The sequence below is a fragment of the Megalobrama amblycephala genome, linkage group LG23 (genome assembly GCF_018812025.1).
Source record: "Megalobrama amblycephala isolate DHTTF-2021 linkage group LG23, ASM1881202v1, whole genome shotgun sequence".
NCBI classification, from domain to species: domain Eukaryota; kingdom Metazoa; phylum Chordata; class Actinopteri; order Cypriniformes; family Xenocyprididae; genus Megalobrama; species Megalobrama amblycephala.
Window position 1 is genome coordinate 9,132,382 of NC_063066.1, and position 20,904 is coordinate 9,153,285.

The 20,904-nt window shown below is 37.1% G+C and overlaps 1 protein-coding gene across 1 annotated transcript; it reads left to right on the top strand.

The window, feature by feature from the left end:
- Positions 1-2,637: 2,637 nt before the first annotated feature.
- Positions 2,638-20,522, top strand: slc9a6a (solute carrier family 9 member A6a). Its single transcript, XM_048176315.1, has 16 exons — positions 2,638-3,071; positions 6,762-6,961; positions 7,931-8,008; positions 8,129-8,205; positions 8,294-8,406; positions 10,617-10,722; positions 12,102-12,243; positions 12,441-12,546; positions 12,637-12,725; positions 13,779-13,892; positions 14,288-14,399; positions 14,902-15,055; positions 15,132-15,162; positions 15,250-15,332; positions 16,496-16,601; positions 20,083-20,522. The coding sequence occupies exons 1-16, from the start codon at positions 2,795-2,797 to the stop codon at positions 20,374-20,376; spliced, it is 2,082 nt and encodes a 693-aa protein (XP_048032272.1). The 5' UTR covers positions 2,638-2,794; the 3' UTR covers positions 20,377-20,522.
- The last annotated feature ends 382 nt before the right edge of the window (positions 20,523-20,904 follow it).

Genomic DNA, 20,904 nt, shown 5'->3' on the forward strand with positions numbered 1-20,904 from the left:
ATAAGGTAAACATACTTAAATGTATTTATTTATTGCACTGTCACTACACTGTTGTACACACAATAAACTAATGCATAATGATCAAAACAGAAGCTGGTTTTCTGAGGGTGTGCGGTTCAAATATATATTTGGCTGTGACAAATGTATGACTGTCCTCCCCCAGTCCCCCTGTTTCTGACAGTTTAGGAAAATGTGGAATGAGATATGAGGGTTTTATACAAAAAAGTTGGGAGTGCATGGGTTGAACTTGTCATTGGAGGAATTTTTCATCATGAATGTAGCTTTAATATTATAATTTGCAATTCTAAACCATTTGAAATATGTATAGTTATATATATTGTTCGACAATGACGATGCAGAAGGAAACGACTCTTATGCACAACGTAACTGAGTAAAAATCCAAAGCTCTACATTGACCAAGAATCTTCATATTTGAACTGTACAGAATGTATTATCTTTTTTTTGTTCATTTATGAATGTAGTACCTAACTAAAAATATTTGTTACATGAACGAATAAAAAAATTGTTGTCTTCAAAATTATTCTAATCACCTGTTGTCTACTTAAATTTTTTTTCTCAATATAATATAAAACTACTGGTTTAAACACATTAGGTAAACATACTTAAATGTATTTATTTACTGCACTGTCACTACACTGTTGTACACACAAGTGATGATCAAAACAGTAGCTGAGGGTGTGCGGTTCCAGGGATGGGCAGTATTTATGATACATGTATTTCAAATACGTATTTCAAATACAAAATAGTATTTTGTAATTTGTATTTGATAGGGTTGATGAAAATGGCTTGTATTTTGGATCAAAATACTTTAGTGTTTTGTATTTTTGTAGTTTTAAAATACTGTAAAATACTTTGTAGGAAGTCTACATGATGACATCATAAAAATGCAGCCTCTGATTGGTGCTTACTCAATAGTTTGCCCAGACTTATCGAGTTTTGGTGTTCCTTTCAGTAGCCTAGGCTAAATAGTTTACCAATTTACATAATGTTCTTGAAAACTATTATAGCGAGCAGCAGTCCCCTATATTTATGATTAACAATCAATTGATTAATTAGTTATAAACTAGTTGCTATGAATACAGAAGCCATGAATGACTTGTTTGTCATTGAGTCAGTGTTGCTGATGCAAAGTAGGCCCTTTGTTACCAAACATCAAGTAACTATATTAGGATACAATTATAAGTCATTCGCAACTGTTAAAAATTAAACTGTTGGTTACTTTAAAACAAACCTTCATCTGGGAAATCACAGGGATATGTGATTATTGATCTGTTCAAATCCACAATTTGTAAATTTTTGCCGCTAGAGGTCGCTTATTCAGTCGCTTATCCTCGATTTTGTGGAATCATGGGATGTGTTGATTTCACGTCTACAGACAGTGGAAAAGAATGAACGGGACTCATGTTCATGGATGAGATTATTAACGTTACTGTAGTAACGGCGAGTGATGTTGGAGCTGAACGAGACGGCTGGAGAGATTGATAATGAGAGACGAAGCACGACATGTCTCGAGAGCAGCGGAACTTTTATTATGCCGCAGTCGCTGCTTCCGCTTTTTTTTGGTCAAGCGTATGTGGGGTAATGCGGCGCTGTTTATCATATTAGATACATTTGTGTGTTGAAAGTTGTTATAATGCTGCTCCGTGTGTTCGCTGGGCAGCTGCTATGAGACTCTTGATGTACACTGCAGTAAGCTAGATCGATATGGTAAAACATGGTACTCGTGGTAAATCAAGAAAACGAGATTTAAACAAGAAGCTATATAACATGAGGAATATAATGCGTCTTTGGTGTTTCCATGGTTTCTACAAAATAAAAATCAAGGGTAACGCGGTATGATGTCATTGATAGGCGACACACGGACATGGCCCGTGTCCCGGTTAAAATTGCATATTTCTTTAAACATTCTTGAAAACATTTGGGATAATGTAAGTACACAAGTCATCAAAATATATATAGCATTGTTCTAGTGGTTTTTGGATATTTTAATCCAAAAATCCTACTGTACATATTGTGCCTTTAACTGATTGCATTTGTCAGATTTATTGCATGACTCGGGCAGAGAAAAGCTGGTGCTATCAAACATTGTTTAATCAACTGAGTCCGTGTAATGATGAAGGGATAGATCAGATGGAAGGTTTGCAAAGAAATTTCATGCTCCCTTGTAAAAGTATTTTTTAGCATTTTTAAAATACAAAAATACAGTAGTTTATTTTGATACATGGTGTGGCTGCTGTATTTTGTAGTTTATTTTGATACACTTAAAATTAAGGTATTTGGTATTTTATTTTAAAATACATTTTGATGTATTTTTGCCCAACCCTGTGCGGCTCAAATATAAATTTGACTGTGACAAATGTATGACTGTCCTCCCCCAGTCCCCCTGTTTCTGACAGTTTAGGAAAATGTGGAATGAGATATGAGGGTTTTATACAAAAAAGTTGGGAGTGCGTGGGTTGAACTTGTCATTGCAGGAATTTTTCATCATGAATGTAGCTTTAATATTATAATTTGCAATTCTAAACCATTTGAAATACGTATAGTTATATATATTGTTCGACAATGACGATGCAGAATAAAAGGAAACGACTCTTATGCGCAGCGTTTTCCCAATGTGAACTTCACGAACACATTGCTGGGTTTTCACGTGACGTCACATGCAGTGGGCGGGGCGTCACTGGGAATCAGGAACAATCTACATGATTGTATTTGCTAATGCTCCTGCCTAGTGCATTCATCTTCTTATATCTTTCCACCTAAAAGAAATGCCAACATGGGCTCTACATGTGAAATGAACGCCGCGGTGAGTGTTTGGAGAAGACTGCCTCTGTTTGTTTTGGCGAGCTCCCTCTGCTTGTGCCTGAGCAGAGCTGAAGACAGTGCGATGGAGAACATCGTGACAGAGAAGAAAGCTGAGGAAAGCCACAGACAAGACAGTGCCGACCTGCTGATCTTTATCCTGCTCCTCACCCTGACAATCTTGACCATATGGTTGTTCAAACACCGCCGGTTCAGGTTTCTGCACGAGACTGGACTGGCAATGATATATGGTGAGAATAGGCGTGATAACATTTGTCTCTTTGATCTGTGTAACTAGTCGGCAGCATGCTTCATGCGATAAAGTCTACAACAGCATAGGATCTGTTAATTTAAGTACGCCATGCATGATCATGACTGTTCAAAGGGCAGTGTGGGAGTTTTAGCACAGGGCCTGTAAGGTGTAGCTGTCCAGCAGGAGTTAATCTGCGTTCCCTTGCAAGTGCTGGGTGGTTTAAAAACCAATGCAGCCAATTTAAAGCTTGTCACAAAATAGAAGCTTTTAAAAGTTAAAGTTCTGGTCATCTGTAAAATGATTAGGGCCTCAAGGAGATTGGAAATCCTCTTGCCTATGAAGCACATCTCAGTTGGGTTATTCAGGAGCTGAGGTAAACAAGTGTTATTTTAGTTTATATATATATATATATATATATATATATATATATATATATATATTTGAGTTATATATATATATATATATATATATATATATATATATATATATATATATATATATATATATATATTTGAGTTATATATATATATATATATATATATATATATATATATATATATACACACACACATATATTTTATCATTTTTATTAATATTTTTAATTTGCTTTTATTTTTATATTGTCATTTTATATTGTTATTTGTTTTATTCAACTAAAGCTTATATTAGTTTGCTACAAAGGCAATGTACAGGTTTTTAATATTGAATAATATTTTATTTTATATCTTATAATACGGTGCACAGCATAAATGAGTACACCCCCTCTGAACAAATACAAAAGATGTATTTTCTTTATGATCACTAATACAATTCATGGAAAGATGGTAAAACTAAAATGTATTTAACATATACATAATAAAAAATGAGAAATATTTGTCATTAATAGCCATAAAATAAATAAATTAGCCAATTTTGTTTAAAGTCCCCGTGAACCGGAAGTTGCAAACGACTTTTCTCCAGTGTTGTGACGTATTTCCATGCAAAACGGAATATTGAATAGAGGGCAGGGTTTTACTTTAGCGCTCCTCCTCTCCATCTCTCACTCATAGCAGACTAATGGTTGGAGGGGAGTGGTTTATGCGTTTTCAGCCCAAGCCGTCAAACTGACATCATCGGAGAAGGAACGGCATTCCAGACCGAAAGTAACATTTCAGATTTTGATTAAAGATTACCACGACAAACATATTTTTTTCTGTGTATTAACTTGCACGGATTAATTGTTCACCACAAGACTAGTAATATACACTAACAAAGTAAATAGGGTCAATTTTGATTTCATGCCAACTTTAAATTAAGGATTGCAGAAATGAGTACACCCTAGATTTAATTCAACAAATGTATAATATTCTAGTACTTAGTATGCCCTCCATAATTTTGAATATACTGCTCTGACCCTTCTTGGCACGAAGTGTACAAGTTCATGACAAATTGTCACATCTGTCCTGTTTAACTCCTGGATGATGAGCTCCTTAAATGCCGTGATCTTTAATGGGGAGTGTTGCTCCACTCGTCTCTACAGAATCCCCCACAGGCGCTCAAGAGTGTTAAGATTGAGTGCAATACATGTGCACAGAAGGTTTTTCACCTTGGGAGAATGCATATTCTCATTGTCATGTTGAAAAAAATGCCCAACAATGCAGGGAATTAGGAAAGGGTAACATCTTCTGTTTAAAGATTGTGTATTAAATTACACAGTGGTCTGGGAATTGATAAAGCACAACTCCCTCACACCTTCAGCACTCATACATCCCTATATAAGAGCTTTACTACCACTGAACTTTACTGTGGGAACCAGGCACTTCTCACTGTACTCCTCCTCTAGCAACACCATAACATTTTGGATGCTGTTAGATCCAAAATGATTGATCTGGTCTCATGAGATCAGAGTATTGATTCCCAGAATCTATATTTTGTAAATATGGGCTTTGGAAATGGCTAACTGACTTTATTGTGCTTTGGCTACAGTAGGTAGTTCCAGTGAGAACAACCATGCGTGTCATTTCTGCAGGCTGCATCTTACTCTGTGAGATAAACAGTCACTCTTTTCATAGCTTTTTCTGGCTCTGAGTTGCCTGGCAAGTCCAGAATGATATATCTTCTACAAGATATATCAGTCTGGTCAGTCCGCCCTCCGTCGCGCCTAGAGTCAACTCCAAACCGTACCGTGCAATCAGATTTGTTTATTTCAGTGACGCAAACAGCGTCACTCTAGTGCGGCGAAAGTCCCTTCAATATCAACAAAGATTGCGCACGTGAGACCCGAGAGTTTGTTCTGTTCAGCCGTGAATTCAGTTTTAAATGACCAAAAATGCATGAATCATTTACTTTTCGCTGTTGACTCTCTTGTCGCTTTGCTAACGTCATATCCGCCCTTCTCTGATTGGTTTACTCCGCTTCCTGTTTGCCTCGGATTTGCTCCGTCCTTGAAATCGAATTGATTCAATGGTGACCAGACTCATCCGCTGGTACAGCGGTGAGGCTGGATTTTCCAGGCAAGGCTCTGAGACGCTCGCTTGGTATTTCTCCTGCTCTTTGTCTAGCAGAAAAATCCCTCATCACAAAATGAAAGCTTAAAATGAAGGCCTGATTATTTCAGGGTCCTTGTCACAAGTCCATTGTTTTTGAATTTCTGTGTTACTTTTGCTATATTTTCACACTTAAAACAATGATTTGGTAATCCTCTTGTACCACTGTCCTCTTTTGTGCTAAGAAATAAGTCTCCTGGCAGTTCTCTGCTTCCATTGTTGTCAGCATTGAGTATATAACACTTTTAATTGTCAAGAAATGACTTCTCTTTAAATGTTTTGGTTCAACATACTTACCTGTTGAACATACATTGCCTTAAACTTACATCAGAAATGTTTTATTTCGTTTTATTCAGTAACTTTTAGGAGGGTGTACTCAGTTTTGCTACACAACATTTTATCACTTTAATAAGAAAATCTTATTTTCCTGAATAATTTTGACATGCTTGTTTGGTAATTATTTAATCAGACTTGCTGGAACATCATATCTCTAAAGAACCCTAACATGTCTTCTAAGTAATTGAGTAATTGCTTGTTGCTGTAAAAGTCTAGGTAGGCCACTTACTGCGGCTTTAATATTTGCCATAGTTAGAAAAAAAACAGAATCATTTTAAAGCTGCTGTCTGTAACTTTTTTTTTTGTATTCAAAATTAACAAAAAATATAAAATGAGCGAGTACATCATGAATCCATTTTCCAAACCGTGTTTTTGTCTTTTCCTGAATCACTACGCTACACTTATAATAAGTGTTTATATTCTGACTATATAGCTTAATACCCGCGTGACTCGTCATAATCTATGTTTCCATCCACCTATTTTAGGGATATCGCATAAAAAAACACTGGATGGAAACGCCAAGATGCGCATACATTCTAAAAATGCGCATAAAAAAACGTATGCATATATCAATTTTCTTAGTGATATTTAGCGCCAGTGTATCAGGAAGTGACGTTTTTGTTCTCTTTGACTTGCTGGATGGAAACAGTGCTTTATTCGCAAATGTTTTATGTGAAATTCAAAATTTGCGCATAAGTTAAATACGAAGTAGCTCCGGCTACAATGTTCTTCCGCAAGATGCTTGCAGTTCTGTTTATTAACCGCTAGACCGCCAAAAGTTACGGACTGCATCTTTAATAAAATGCAATGTTTCTGTCTCTCATCAGGGTTGCTTGTTGGTGTCGTCCTGCGTTATGCCATTCATGTGCCCAGCAACATGAACAATGTTACACTGAGCTGTAATGTCAATGCCAGTCCTGCCACACTGCTGATGAATGTCAGTGGTAAGTTTTATGAGTACACACTGAAAGGAGAGATCGGAGCCAATGAAGTCAATGACATTCAGGACAACGAGATGCTTCGCAAGGTAAAATATCACATCACAACACTCATACAGGAGCCGTTTGACCTACAACACAGATTCAGATGAATTAGAATTGAAAGCTTGACTTCAACCACAAACGCTCTGGGGAATTTATTTGAATATACTTGCTTCTGTATTTTTAGATGGATTGCCAGTCTGTTTTGCTGAACTTATTTGTGTTTGCTCAGGCGCTTCAGGCAAATTCCTGATTTAACTTTGTACCAATAATTTAATTTTCTCACATATACTAATTCAGTGCCTGACAGAAGTAATCTGTGGTTGGCTGGTCTCTGTTAGAACATGTCCCTCAGATGACAGATGCATGAAACAACTGCTTCCATTACAGTTACAGTAATAAGAATTGCATAATTTAGTTGTTGAAATTTACATTACATGTTTGAATTTTATGTGCATAGAAAGTTGCATTATATTGAATTATTGAACCCTTGGCTTCAGTCAAACCACTAATATATATATATATATAATTTAAAAAGAAGCTTAAAGTATTTATACTAATGGTTTGAGGTCAATAAGATTTTTTTATTTTGTTTTAATTATTAGTTTTATTCTGCAAGGACACATTAAAATGATCAAAAGTGAAAGTAAATACATTTAAAAAAGATTTCTATTTCTTTTGAACTTTCTATTCATCCAAGAATGAATGTATTGCAATTTTCACAAGAATATTAAGCAGCACAACTGTTTTCAAAAATAATAATATATAATAATATTGACAATCATAATTTATGATAATCAATAAATGTTTCTTGAGTATCAAATCAGCATATTAGAATGATTTCTGAAGAGTCATGTGACAATGACAACTGTTTTATTGTATGTTTGATCAAATAAAGGCAGCTTTGGTGAGCATAAGAGATGTCTTTCAAAAACATTAAAAAAAATCTTACTGGCCTCAAACTGTGAACAATATTGTAATATCTTGTAATCTGTATCTTTCTAATTCTATTTCAGGTGACCTTTGACCCAGAGGTCTTCTTCAATATTCTCTTGCCCCCCATAATTTTTCATGCTGGATACAGTTTAAAACGAGTAAGGGCATTTTTTTTTATTTATTAATACAGACAGATCTTATGTGCACAAGATGATGTAGTGTTCAACATAGACAAATTAAATGCCATTATTAATTTCATCTCTCTATTTGTTTTTCAGAGACATTTCTTCAGGAACTTGGGATCCATTCTTGTCTATGCATTTGTGGGAACCGTAGTGTCTTGTTTCATCATTGGGTCAGTCTTTTTTCAGTACTTTTTTGAATGATTGCTTCAGTGATGAGGGTGAGAAGCAGCATTCAGAGGTGTGCGGTTTGTTTTTCAGGTTGTTAATGTATGGTTGTGTGACGCTGATGAAGCAAATTGGCCAGCTGGGAGGTGACTTCTTCTTCACTGATTGCCTTTTCTTTGGTGCCATTGTCTCAGCCACTGACCCAGGTATTACAATCAGAGTCTCTGTAACAGTGCCTAAATGCAGTCATGGGTGTTCTGATGTGTATTAATAAAAAATTAGAGATGGGGTATTGTTTTTTGCAAGCGGAATGTGTTATGTAATTCCTAGAAACTAAGCCTTGCTGTAGCAGAATTATGAAATTATTATAATTAAGTTACATATAAAAGCAATTTGATCTTAGAATAGACCCTTTTCAAAGCTCAGTCCCCCATGGTTACTGTTGTTCACAAAGACAAAGTGCAGGATGTCCCATAGGAATTAATGTGAGATTGCAATTAAAGGGTTAGTTCACTCAAAAATGAAAATTCTGTCATTTATTACTCACTCTCATGCCGTTCCACACCCGTAAGACCTTCGTTAATCTTCGGAACACAAATTAAGATATTTTAGTTGAAATCAGATGGCTCCGTGAGGCCGCCTTAGGGAGCAATGACATTTCCTCTCTCAAGATCCATAAAGGTACTAAAAACATATTTAAATCGGTTCATGTGAGTACAGTGGTTCAATATTAATATTATAAAGCGATGAGAATATTTTTGGAGCGCCAAAAAAAAACAAAATAACGACTTATTTAGTGATGGTCGATTTCAAAACACTGCTTCATGAAGCATCGGAGCGTTATGAATCAGTGTATCGAATCTGCTGTTCGGAGCGCCAAAGTCACGTGATTTCAGCCTGAATCTGAATCATGATTCGATACACTGATTCATTTGTGCTCTGAAGCTTCCTGAAGCAGTGTTTTGAAATCGGCCATCACTATAAGTCGTTATTTTGTTTTTTTGGCGCTCCAAAAATATTCTTGTCGCTTTATAATATTAATATTGAACCACTGTACTCACATGAACTGATTTAAATATGATTTTAGTACCTTTATGGATCTTGAGAGAAGAAATGTCATTGCTCCCTATGCAGGCCTCACGGAGCTATCGGATTTCAACTAAAATATCTTAATTTGTGTTCTGAAGATTAATGAAGGTCTTACGGGTGTGGAACGGCATGAGAGTGAGTAATACATGACAGAATTTTCATTTTTGGGTGAACTAACCCTTTTAAAGGGCAATTTTCAGTAAATGTGCTCCTAAATTGAATGGATGTTATTCTTAAATTAAAGGGATAATTGACCCAAAAATGAAAATTCTGTCATTTATTACTCTTTCCAAACCCGTGAGACTTTCGTTCATCTTCAGAACACAAATGAAGATCTTTTTGATGAAATCTGAGAGCTTTCTGTCCCTCCATTGACAGCTACGCAACTACCACTTTGACGTTTCAAAAAGTTCATAAAGAGATCGTAAAACTAATCCATATGAATTGATTGCTTTGGTCCAAATTTTCTGAAGAGACTCAGAACACTAAACATTCATCAACAGAGACTAAAGATTCATCAACTCATACATTAGTTGTGGTAAAACTCAAGCATGTTTGCTTGATGTGCAAGAACCAATGAGGTTCATTTTCGTGTTACGCATGACGCTTGCAGAAGAGGTTTGTTCTCACGCATCATTCAGGTTCGATTGAGCTTCTGTTTATGTTCACTGATCAATGTTTATATGCGAATAAACGCCTAAATTAAATCTGTTCATCATATAAAGTGATCGAGTCTCTTCAGAAAATTTGGACTAAACAAATCAATTCATATGGATTAGTTTTATGATCTCTTTATCAAAGTTTCAGTTGCGAAGGCAGTCTATGGAATGACAGAAAGCTCTCAGATTTCATCAAAAAGATCTTAATTTGTGTTCACTTGACATTTGACTTGACATTTGATATTCAACAGTGCTTTGATCTGCCTGCATTGACATTCTTTAAGAGCTGCTGTGCAGCCAAAATAATGTACCAGTTATCAATGTAAAGCTGCTTTGACACAATCTACATTGGAAAAAGCACTATATAAATAAAGGTGACGACTTGACTTCCGAAGATGAACGAAAGACTTACAGGTTGGGAAACAACATGAGGGTGAGTAATTAATGACAGAATTTTCATTTTTGGGTGAACTAACCCTTTAAAAAAAAACAACATTTTATAATAACAATGTACTATCCATACACTCAGGACTTCCATTAGAAATTGCATTAAAATAGAGAAAAAGCATGTCTGATGACAGCAACAGTCGCTAAAGCGGGATTGGTCAGTAGGCTGTTTAGGCTTAGTGAAAGATTGATTTGGCATTGATTTGTGCTTTGTTTTGTAGTAACAGTTCTGGCCATCTTCAATGAGCTGCACGTGGATTCTGACCTGTACGCTCTGCTGTTTGGAGAAAGTGTCCTGAATGATGCCGTCGCTGTCGTACTGTCCTCGTAAGTCCTCCGCTTCCTATGATTATACACTGCTATGTATAAACAAACTGCTTTTGTTCGTTCATTGATTAATATTATTAATAATTTTGAGAGATATAACTGTTTTGGGTTTTTATAAACTCAATGCAGAACGAATAATTAACACTTTTTATTTAACATCCGATTTTTCCTCTGCTGGACCTTTCATCTGCTCCAGCATGCTGCTTTATTACGGGAGGCAAAGTGGGGCGGGGCATCACAGCCCTGGAGGTGTGGCTTATGCAGAGGGCAGGAACCAGACACTGAGAACGCCCCTCAATGGGTGTGCCACACATGTAGAGCTTTGAGCCTGCCGAGTGCATTTTTAGTGTGTGCATTGGCTGGTCGTTACCAGAACATGCAGAGTGAATGACCCACAGATATGCTTCACACCAGCACCTGTAATGAACTCAACCCTCAAGGAAGTAAAATTCCTATTTACTTTGATTTTAACTGCATGTAGAGGAATGATGAAGTCCATCAGTTATGGATGGTGTGTAGATGAGGCAAAGCTGTGGGTATTTGCTGATTTGATGATTGCCCTTTGCTTCTTAGTTTGAAGTGATGCTGTGTTGCTTTAGAAAGTTTTCTTTTTTTTCCTACCTACCCTCTGTACTAAATTTAATTTAGCATGTACGTACATCTTTTGGGCATCGAGTATATTTTAAAAGTCATTTCATGAGGATTCAAATCTTCCTTGTTCCAATGACTTAAAATAGCTTAATTTAACTACTACTCTAACTTCTACCCTAATCCAAAGAAAAGAGTGTATATAGAATAAGCCTCAAAAACCCTCTTTCACAGCTATAAGAGAAAAATACGGAAAAGTTCACCAAAACCCGTACTCTTTCAGATGGTGTGTATCACCTGCTGCTAAGCATTACTAACTTTAGGTTCACAATCATTTCAGTCCGGTTGTAACCTTTTATTGGCATGATTCAGCAGCGATTGCTTTATGATTTTGTTATGATTCAGTCAAAAACTACATTGAGCACAACAGAAGACTAGCCTGTGTCTTCGTAAACCAAAGTATTCATTTCACATTTCACATCTAAGGATCAGAGATAGGTTGAAAATACTAAATTACACAGAAAGATTTTTGACGTTATGTATGTACCTCAGGGAACAAAATAGATGATAGAAATTGTATTAAATGACCTAGAATAGAAAATAAATTGAATATCTCTGATGAGCACGCTTATCTGATACCATTGAGTTCAGATGTTGCCAAAACTTCAGCACACTTTTCCAGCCCTGCTCATAATGCTAATATGATTTTTCAAAAGCAAATGGATCTTTATCTTTTTAGATTTTTGCAGGAATATTAGAATTACTTGAACGTATCTGTGTTCTTTTTCCAGGTCAATTGTAGCATATCAGCCTGAGGGAGACAACACTCACACGTTTGAAGCCATGGCCATGCTGAAGTCCTTTGGCATCTTCCTGGGGGTCTTCAGTGGTTCTTTTGCTCTTGGAGTGGCAACTGGAGTCGTGACTGCATTGATATCCTTTACTGGTTCAGTGTTGTATCTAATGTTTTATTTATTTTTGGGGGGTATGAACCATGGTGCTTATGATAAAGAAATGGGTTCAAGGTTATGTATTGATCTCATTATTCTTCTCTTCATGTGATTGACATGTAAAATAATGTATTTAGTGGTTTATTCATCTGGAAGTTACTTTCATTGACTCCCTTCCACGTTACTAAGTTCACTAAGCTTAGGGACTTGCCATTGCTGGAGACGGCACTGTTCTTCCTCATGTCCTGGAGCACATTCCTACTCGCCGAGGCATGTGGATTTACAGGTAAGCTTGAGTTCCCCATGAAGTCTTCTAGAAACTACCTAGAAACATATTGCATACATGTATACTTAAATGTCTGTTCCTGCTCATCAGGTGTGGTGGCGGTTCTGTTCTGTGGAATGACACAGGCTCATTACACCTTTAACAACCTGTCTCCTGAATCTCAGGACAGGACGAAACAAGTAAGATTAAAAGTCACTTTTATTTTAGACTGTCTCTCAGTCCACTATTTAGTGTGTATGATGTACACTATCATTCAAAAGTTTGGGGTTTTTAAAAAATGTTTTTATTTTAAAAAAGAAGTCTCTTATGCTCAACAAGGCTGCATTTATGTGATCAAAATACAGTAAAAAATGTACTGTTGTGAAATATTTTTATGATTTAAAACAACTGTTTTCTATTATAATCTATTTAAAAATGTAATTTATTCCTGTGATGGCAAAGCTGTATTTTCAGCACCATTACTCCAGTCTTGATCTTGTCACATGATCCTTCAGAAATTATTATATGCATATTTGGTGCTGAAGAAACATTTATTATTATCATCAATGTTGAAAACAGTTGTGTTTACAAATACATTTCTTTACATTATAAATAACATTATAAATGTCTTTACTGTCACTTTTAATCAATTTAATGTGTCCTTGCTGAATAAAAGTATTAATTAGAAAAAAAGAATCTTACTGACCCACAACTTTTTAACGGTACTGTATCTCGTGATAACAAATTTGGGCACTAGCAAGGGCCTTGATCCAGTAAACACTGGGGCACTGATTAATTACTGGTTACATGTGACATGATTATGCCATTGCACATTAAAACATAGCTGATATTTATCAGCAAGTTATCATTATTGTGTTAGATGCCGTTGTGCATCTTCATTATAGCAGTTAAAAAGTACAGATGCTTGTCCTGCATTGATTTTTCTTAATGGCATTAATAGATAATAATGGCATTTAGGCTTTAAACATATATAATACAACAGGGCTCAAAGTTATTACAATATAAATATTAGTACAGAATTTGCTGAAAACGAATAAATGAACAAATACATAAAACTATGTAGCTGTTTTTACAATGTAGCTAAACTGTAACCACAAATCTTTTCTTTTTACCTTAGTAATGCTTTTACTCCAGAATATGCTGAGACAGCTCTGCTGAACTGGTCTATGAAAAATGAAATGTATATAATATAACATCTCACTATGACTTCATTTCACTGTGCTTTCTTTCAGTTATTCGAGTTACTGAATTTCCTAGCTGAGAACTTCATATTTTCCTACATGGGCTTGACATTGTTTACCTTCCAGAACCATGTCTTCAACCCGATCTTCATAGTGGGTGCATTCGTATCCTAACACTTCAGCTTTGTGCCTAAAGAATAAATGAGCAGACAAAGTGATATAATAGTCAAAATGCTCTCAGCAAATGCAAAACAAGTGGAAAATCTGATGGATCACTATTATTAAAAAGGCATGTGTGCTCATGTTGGATGGCAGTACTTTGCTTAATGTCATCAAGGAAGTGGCTGACTGTTGTTGTTGAGTGATATGTCCAGGGTGTTACAGCTCATTGTGTTTCCCAGAAATCAATGGCCCAGAACCACCTTTTCATTACCAGAAATACCCTTCAGAAAGACTGAGAAAGGGCAAAATGTCATGATTTTGATTAGGCTGTAGATACTGTCAGTGCAGCATTAGCTTCATTTTTTTTTATAGCCACTCCTTGACACCTCTCCACCCAGCTGGCTGTGTTTCTGGGCAGAGCTGCGAACATCTACCCCCTCTCCTTCCTGTTGAACTTGGGCCGCAAAAACAAGATCAGCCCCAACTTCCAGCACATGATGATGTTTGCAGGTTTGTGTATAGATCTGAAGCTGATTCCTATGGTTAGCCAAGGAAGAACAACATGCCATAACAAAAGTCTTGTTGAGGTTAAATATTTGAGAAACAATTCCATATGAGGTTTGAAACTTATTTATGTATTTTCAGTCATAATGGTCAGATTGGATTTCAGTTTTTCATTCTTTCATGCATTTTTCCCATTTACACTTACATGTGGCATTCACTGTGTACTGAACGAACAAGTGAACAAATTTTTGGATACAGCATATGTGTAAATGGTAAAGTAATGCATCTGTGTGTGATGAGGACATGAGCAAAGACGCACTGACTTTCTTACATCATCTATACTGATGTTTAAGTAAATGCTGATGTAGATTAACTGGGTTTTGAGTTCACTGTCCAAATGAATCTGATTTTATAACTTTCAAAATGATAGTCAGTCCTACAGATCAGATTGGAAAAAATGGCCTGTGTGAACCAATTCTTGATATTTTCTTGCCCCACTGTTCACCAGGTCTTCGTGGCGCCATGACTTTTGCCCTGTCTATCAGAGACACAGCCACATATGCACGGCAGATGATGTTCTCCACCACGCTGCTGGTGGTTTTCTTCACCGTTTGGATCTGCGGTGGAGGCACAACTCAGATGCTGTCCTGCCAGAAAATCCGGTCAGTTATAACTTCATCTTTTTTGTTCTCTAAGTGTTTTATTACTTTTGCTGTAATACTGTTTTGTGTTTGACAGTGTTGGAGTGGATGCAGATCAGGAGAACACTGTAAGTGTTTTTGGTCTGCTGTAGAAACACAGTTTCAAATCAGAGCAGAGCTCTTTAATGATGGTTTTCCTCTGTGTCCATCTGCAGATCGGCCCTGATGGAGTGGAGTGTAGGAGCACCAAACATGAGAGCGCCTGGCCCTTCAGGATCTGGTATAACTTTGATCACAAGTATCCTTTGCTGTTTAGTTCTCATTAGTAACCTGCATAAAGAACATAAAAGACATAATCTCTCTCAAATTTCTCTGCAGTGGACCTTCATTCTTTTGGTAATGAGGTTTCACAAATGAAAGCTGACACTTCTATAGTTGATCCTATACCAACTTGTCTGTTTCAGTCATATTTTGCTTCTTAGTGTCCTGTTGTTTTGAGTATAATAAATGACTCCCTGAGCACTGGTATTGTGCCAGCAGCATTTCAAATTACTGTTACAGCTCACTGAAGAATAACATGCCAAAACCAAGTCTTATTGAGGTTAAATAGGTTAGACTTTAAACTCTTGTTTTTTTGTTTGTTTTTTAAAATCCATTTAGTTGGTTTATAGTCTGAAAAGCAAAAAAAAAATCCAAACCAATTCCATATGAGGTTTGAAACATATTGATGATTTTTGGAAATTATTTTCAGTCATAATGGTCAGATTGGATTTCATTTTTTCATTCTTTCATGCTTCCCCCCCCCCCCCCCATTTACACTCACATATGGCATTCACGGTGTTCTGAACGAACAAGTGAACAAATTTTGGATGCATTGCATGCACATGCACATGCATGAATGTGTAAACGGTAAAGTAATGCATCTGATGCTTACGTTGTGTGATGAGTTCAGCACAGCAGCGTTTAAAATGGCTGCTGTAACCCCTGTATCAAAGATAACCTTAACAGTTTCCATCCCATTTCCAATCTTCACTTCCTTTAGAGCAAATTGTTGCTTCTCATTTACACTCTTATCTTACTGTAAACAATCTTTTTGAGCCCTTTCAGTCTGGCTTCTGTATACTCCATAGCACTGAAACAGCCTTAGTTAAGGTCACTTGTTAATTGCTTCAGACTCTAGTTGTCTTTCTAATTTGATCCTTCTTGATCTCAGTGCCGCTTTCGACACTGTAGATCTTTTTTTTACGCGTTTAGAGACTGTCTTTGGTGTTTCTTCTGCACTAAACTGGTTAAGTCCTATCGCTTGGATTGTAAGCAATTTGTTATTATGGGCGGATGCAGGTCTGAGATTGGTTTAGTGCAATCATGGTCCTGTTTACAGTGAGTTGCTTTGGATAAAAGGGTCTGATATGTGATTGTGTTTTTATTTGAAAAGCCTTCCTTAACCCTGTTGACTTGTAGTTATCTGAAGCCCATTCTGACTCACAGCGGACCACCGCTCACTGCCACACTTCCTACCTGCTGTGGCCCTCTGGCACGCTGCCTCACCAGCCCACAGGCATATGAGGTTTGTACTTTACCTGCATGCTTTCGACTCATAATTACAGGTGCTGGTCATATAATTAGAATATCATCAAAAAGTTGATTTATTTCACTAATTCCATTCAAAAAGTGAAACTTGTATATTATATTCATTCATTACACACAGACTGATATATTTCAAATGTTTATTTCTTTTAATTTTGATGATTATAACTGACAACTAAGGAAATTCCCAAATTCAGTATCTCAGAAAATTAGAATATTGTGAAAAGGTTCAATATTGAAGACACCTGCTGCCACACTCTAATCAGCTAATTAACTCAAAACACCTGCAAAGGCCTTTAAATGGTCTCTCAGTCTAGTTCTGTAGGCTACACAATCATGGGGAAGACTGCTGACTTGACAGTTGTCCAAAAGACGACCATTGACACCTTGCACAAGGAGGGCAAGACACAAAAGGTCATTGCAAAAGAGGCTGGCTGTTCACAGAGCTCTGTGTCCAAGCACATTAATAGAGAGGCGAAGGGAAGGAAAAGATGTGGTAGAAAAAAGTGTACAAGCAATAGGGATAACCGCACCCTGGAGAGGATTGTGAAACAAAACCCATTCAAAAATGTGGGGGAGATTCACAAAGAGTGGACTGCAGCTGGAGTCAGTGCTTCAAGAACCACTACGCACAGACGTATGCAAGGCATGGGTTTCAGCTGTCGCGTTCCTTGTCGAGCCACTCTTGAACAACAGGCAGCGCCTGAAGCGTCTCGCCTTGGCTAAAGACAAAAAGGACTGGACTGCTGCTGAGTGGTTCAAAGTTATGTTCTCTGATGAAAGTAAATTTTGCATTTCCTTTGGAAATCAGCCAAAGCTACCAGTACCTGGTTTAAGGACCATGGTATCCCTGTTCTTAATTGGCCAGCAAACTTGCCTGACCTTAACCCCATAGAAAATCTATGGGGTATTGTGAAGAGGAAGATGTGATATGCCAGACCCAACAATGCAGAAGAGCTGAAGGCCACTATCAGAGCAACCTGGGCTCTCATTACACCTGAGCAGTGCCACAGACTGATCGACTCCATGCCACGCCACATTGCTGCAGTAATTCAGGCAAAAGGAGCCCCAACTAAGTATTGAGTGCTGTACATGCTCATACTTTTCATGTTCATACTTGTCAGTTGGCCAAGATTTCTAAAAATCGTTTCTTTGTATTGGTCTTAAGTAATATTCTAATTTTCTGAGATACTGAATTTGGGATTTTCCTTAGTTGTCAGTTATAATCATCAAAATTAAAAGAAATAAACATTTGAAATATATCAGTCTGTGTGTAATGAATGAATATAATATACAAGTTTCACTTTTTGAATGGAATTAGTGAAATAAATCAACTTTTTGATGATATTCTAATTATATGACCAGCACCTGTATATGTAGCTCTGGTTCTTCCTCTTCTTTTACCTAGAAAAGGTCTTGATTTGGCAGATAACTCTGAAGAAACTAGTTGTTTTTGTCTGTGTACTACCAGATGGCAACAGACCAAATCTGTGTTTAAGAGAAGTACCCCTCAAAATCACTCTTAATTGTCATTTAATAGGCTGGAACAGCTGACACAAATTACCCCCTCCTAGAGCTGATTTATCCAGTGTGAACAGAGTGAATTTGGATTGATATAGTCAACATAGACTTGAAAACATTTGCTATTGCTCTGTTATTATTATTATTATTATTATTATTAAAAATAATCATTATTATGGTGGCTGAGAGAGCTTATTGTGCTGCAACTGAAGAAAACCCATGCAAATTGAAAAAACACCAGCAAATTAAGAAAACATCTTCATCAGTTTGACAACACATGTGCTGCAAATGCTCACCATACAACAAAATACAGAAATGTGCTGCAAATACATAAAAAAGACCAAATACAGAATAATATACTTAAATATGCAGAAAAAAATACCAAAAGCCTCTTTGAATTCATCATACAAATGCTTCCCCTTTGTACTACTTCCAATAAAAAAAAAAAAAGTTAAATAAAAAATAGAAAATAACTCTACTATTCAACCTCACTAATTAAAGGCACAGTATGTAGAATGTTTGCCGCTAGAGGTCGCCTATTCAAAACAAAGGCGTAGCTTGATGACGCAGAGTTTGAGCGCGGAATCTTGGGAGATGTCGTCTTCACCTCACAGCCGGTGGAAACAATCGGGATAGGACTCGGGCAGAAATCATGCTCATGGATGAGATTATTAACGTTACTGTAGTATGAAGCAGAGCGGGGCCGAGCTGAACGAGGCTGCTGGAGCGATTGCTAATGAGAAACGAGTGCAACATACGGCTCGACAGCAGTGGAGCTTTTATTATGCCACAGTCACCGCTTCTTCCGGTCAAGCGTATGAGGTAACACTGCACCGTTTATCATATTAGATACATTTGAGTGTGTTGCTGCCGAGCTAACTTTGTGAGACACTGTTGCACACTGCAGTAAGCTAGATTGATTTTAGAATATCATATTAATAGATGGCTTGTGCTGATAAATGGCATGCAGTTAAATACAAATGTATTGTATGATGGAGAAAATACTGTATTAGACCTACTGTTACTAAAAATAAAGCGGCATATGATTATGCTATGTTAGCCACTTGACAAAATAGTGTTTTTCTCTGAGGCATGGTAAAGCATGGTACTCACGGAAAATCAAGAAAGTGAGATTTAAACAAGAAGACTAAACGTGTTGAGCTATATAACAATAATTAGTTTTCTGTCTATAAACGTAACCAAACAGTTGTTCCCTTGCCTAATAAAACATGTAATATATTAAAGCGTGTTTCTTTGGTGTTTCCATGGTTTCTACAAAATAAAACCGGAAACCGAGGGTAACACGGGTATGACGTCACTGATTAGTGACGCACGGACAGTCGGACACGTCCATGTCCTGTTTAAAAATTGCTTATTTCTCTGGATTTAAACATTCTTGGAAATATTTGGGATAATGTACGTACACAAGTCAACAAAATATACAACAATGTTCTAGTGGTTTTTGGATATTTTAATCCAAAAATCCTACATATTGTGCCTTTAACTACTTCCCTGAGCTCTGAGCTGCCCATAGGAGCTGCCTGTATATTTGTAACTGGTGATAGTGATCATCATTCTAGAGTCCACTCTTTATGAAACATTTTATTGGTCTGCAATGGTTTCAGTTCCTAGTGCAAATTGTTTTATTTGGCTGACCTGAAAGTTAGGAATTTTTTTTATCAGAGATATTACAATACATATAAAAGATTATAAGGTAATAAAAAAGATATACGATTAAATAACCTTTGATGTAAGGTTTGTTCAAAGGTTTATAGGTCAGTAAGATTTATATATTTTTTGAAAGAAGTCTGTTAAGCTCACCAAGGCTGCATTTATTTGATCAAAAATGCAATAACAGTATTGCGACTATTATTACAATTTAAAATTTTACAATTTAAAAAAGTTTTTCTATTTTCATCTACCATTGTGTTTTCTTTAAGAATGAGGGTCAGCTGAAAGACGACGACTCCGACCTGATCCTGAATGACGGTGACATCAATCTGACGTACGGTGACATCACCGTGAGCACAGATGCTACGGGTGCCCACACGAGCGGTACGGCCGTCGGAGGAGTGGCCGTGAACTCTGACGAAGCTCTGGATCGAGAGTTGGCATTCGGCGACCATGAGCTGGTGATCCGAGGCACCCGACTGGTCCTGCCCATGGATGATTCGGAGCCCCCGCTGCCTCTTGACTCCCACCGCCACCGGCACAAGTACGAAACGATGAGTTGAACGGGGCAAGCGGTGACCGAACGAGTCTCTCTTCTCTCTATCATCTCTCATCCGGAGCGATCTCTCTCAGCACCTCTCCTGTCTCTGAAGTGGCTGGTTTGATGTCTCTACCTCATTCGTCCCTCTTTCTTTTACATCATCACAGAAATGTAAATTATTTATCCACTTCTCTTCTGCAAACCATTTTTTTTTTCTTTCTCGTTTTCAGCGACTCTTCCGCTAACCAGACCACTTAGCATCTTACATCACGGATTGGAAGCATGCTTTGGTTTCTCTAAGGTTATCATGACAACAGAAAAAGCATACGTTTATTGTCTGTATAGCAAGGCGTAAAATTGCCGTGACCTGGCCTGCATGCTTATTTGTGTCCTCTCTTGACGTGTGAGCGCTTGTTTAGGAGATGTGAAAAGAGTCCGTGGCACATTCCTGTGGGTCTGAAGCTTTTTACTGCCTTCTCTCGTTGTGATGACAGAGGCGTGCTGACCGGTGGCTCTGCGTTTGCTGTGCAGTTCCAATCAAGTGCCTGTC

Bases quoted from the DNA above. Each gene is read 5' to 3' on its own strand.
- slc9a6a (XM_048176315.1), top strand. From the start codon at position 2,795: ATGGGCTCTACATGTGAAATGAACGCCGCGGTGAGTGTTTGGAGAAGA. The intron at 8,009-8,128 runs GTAAGGGCATTT...TTTGTTTTTCAG, and splicing joins CTGGATACAGTTTAAAACGA to AGACATTTCTTCAGGAACTT. The intron at 15,333-16,495 runs GTATCCTTTGCT...GTTGACTTGTAG, and splicing joins TGGTATAACTTTGATCACAA to TTATCTGAAGCCCATTCTGA.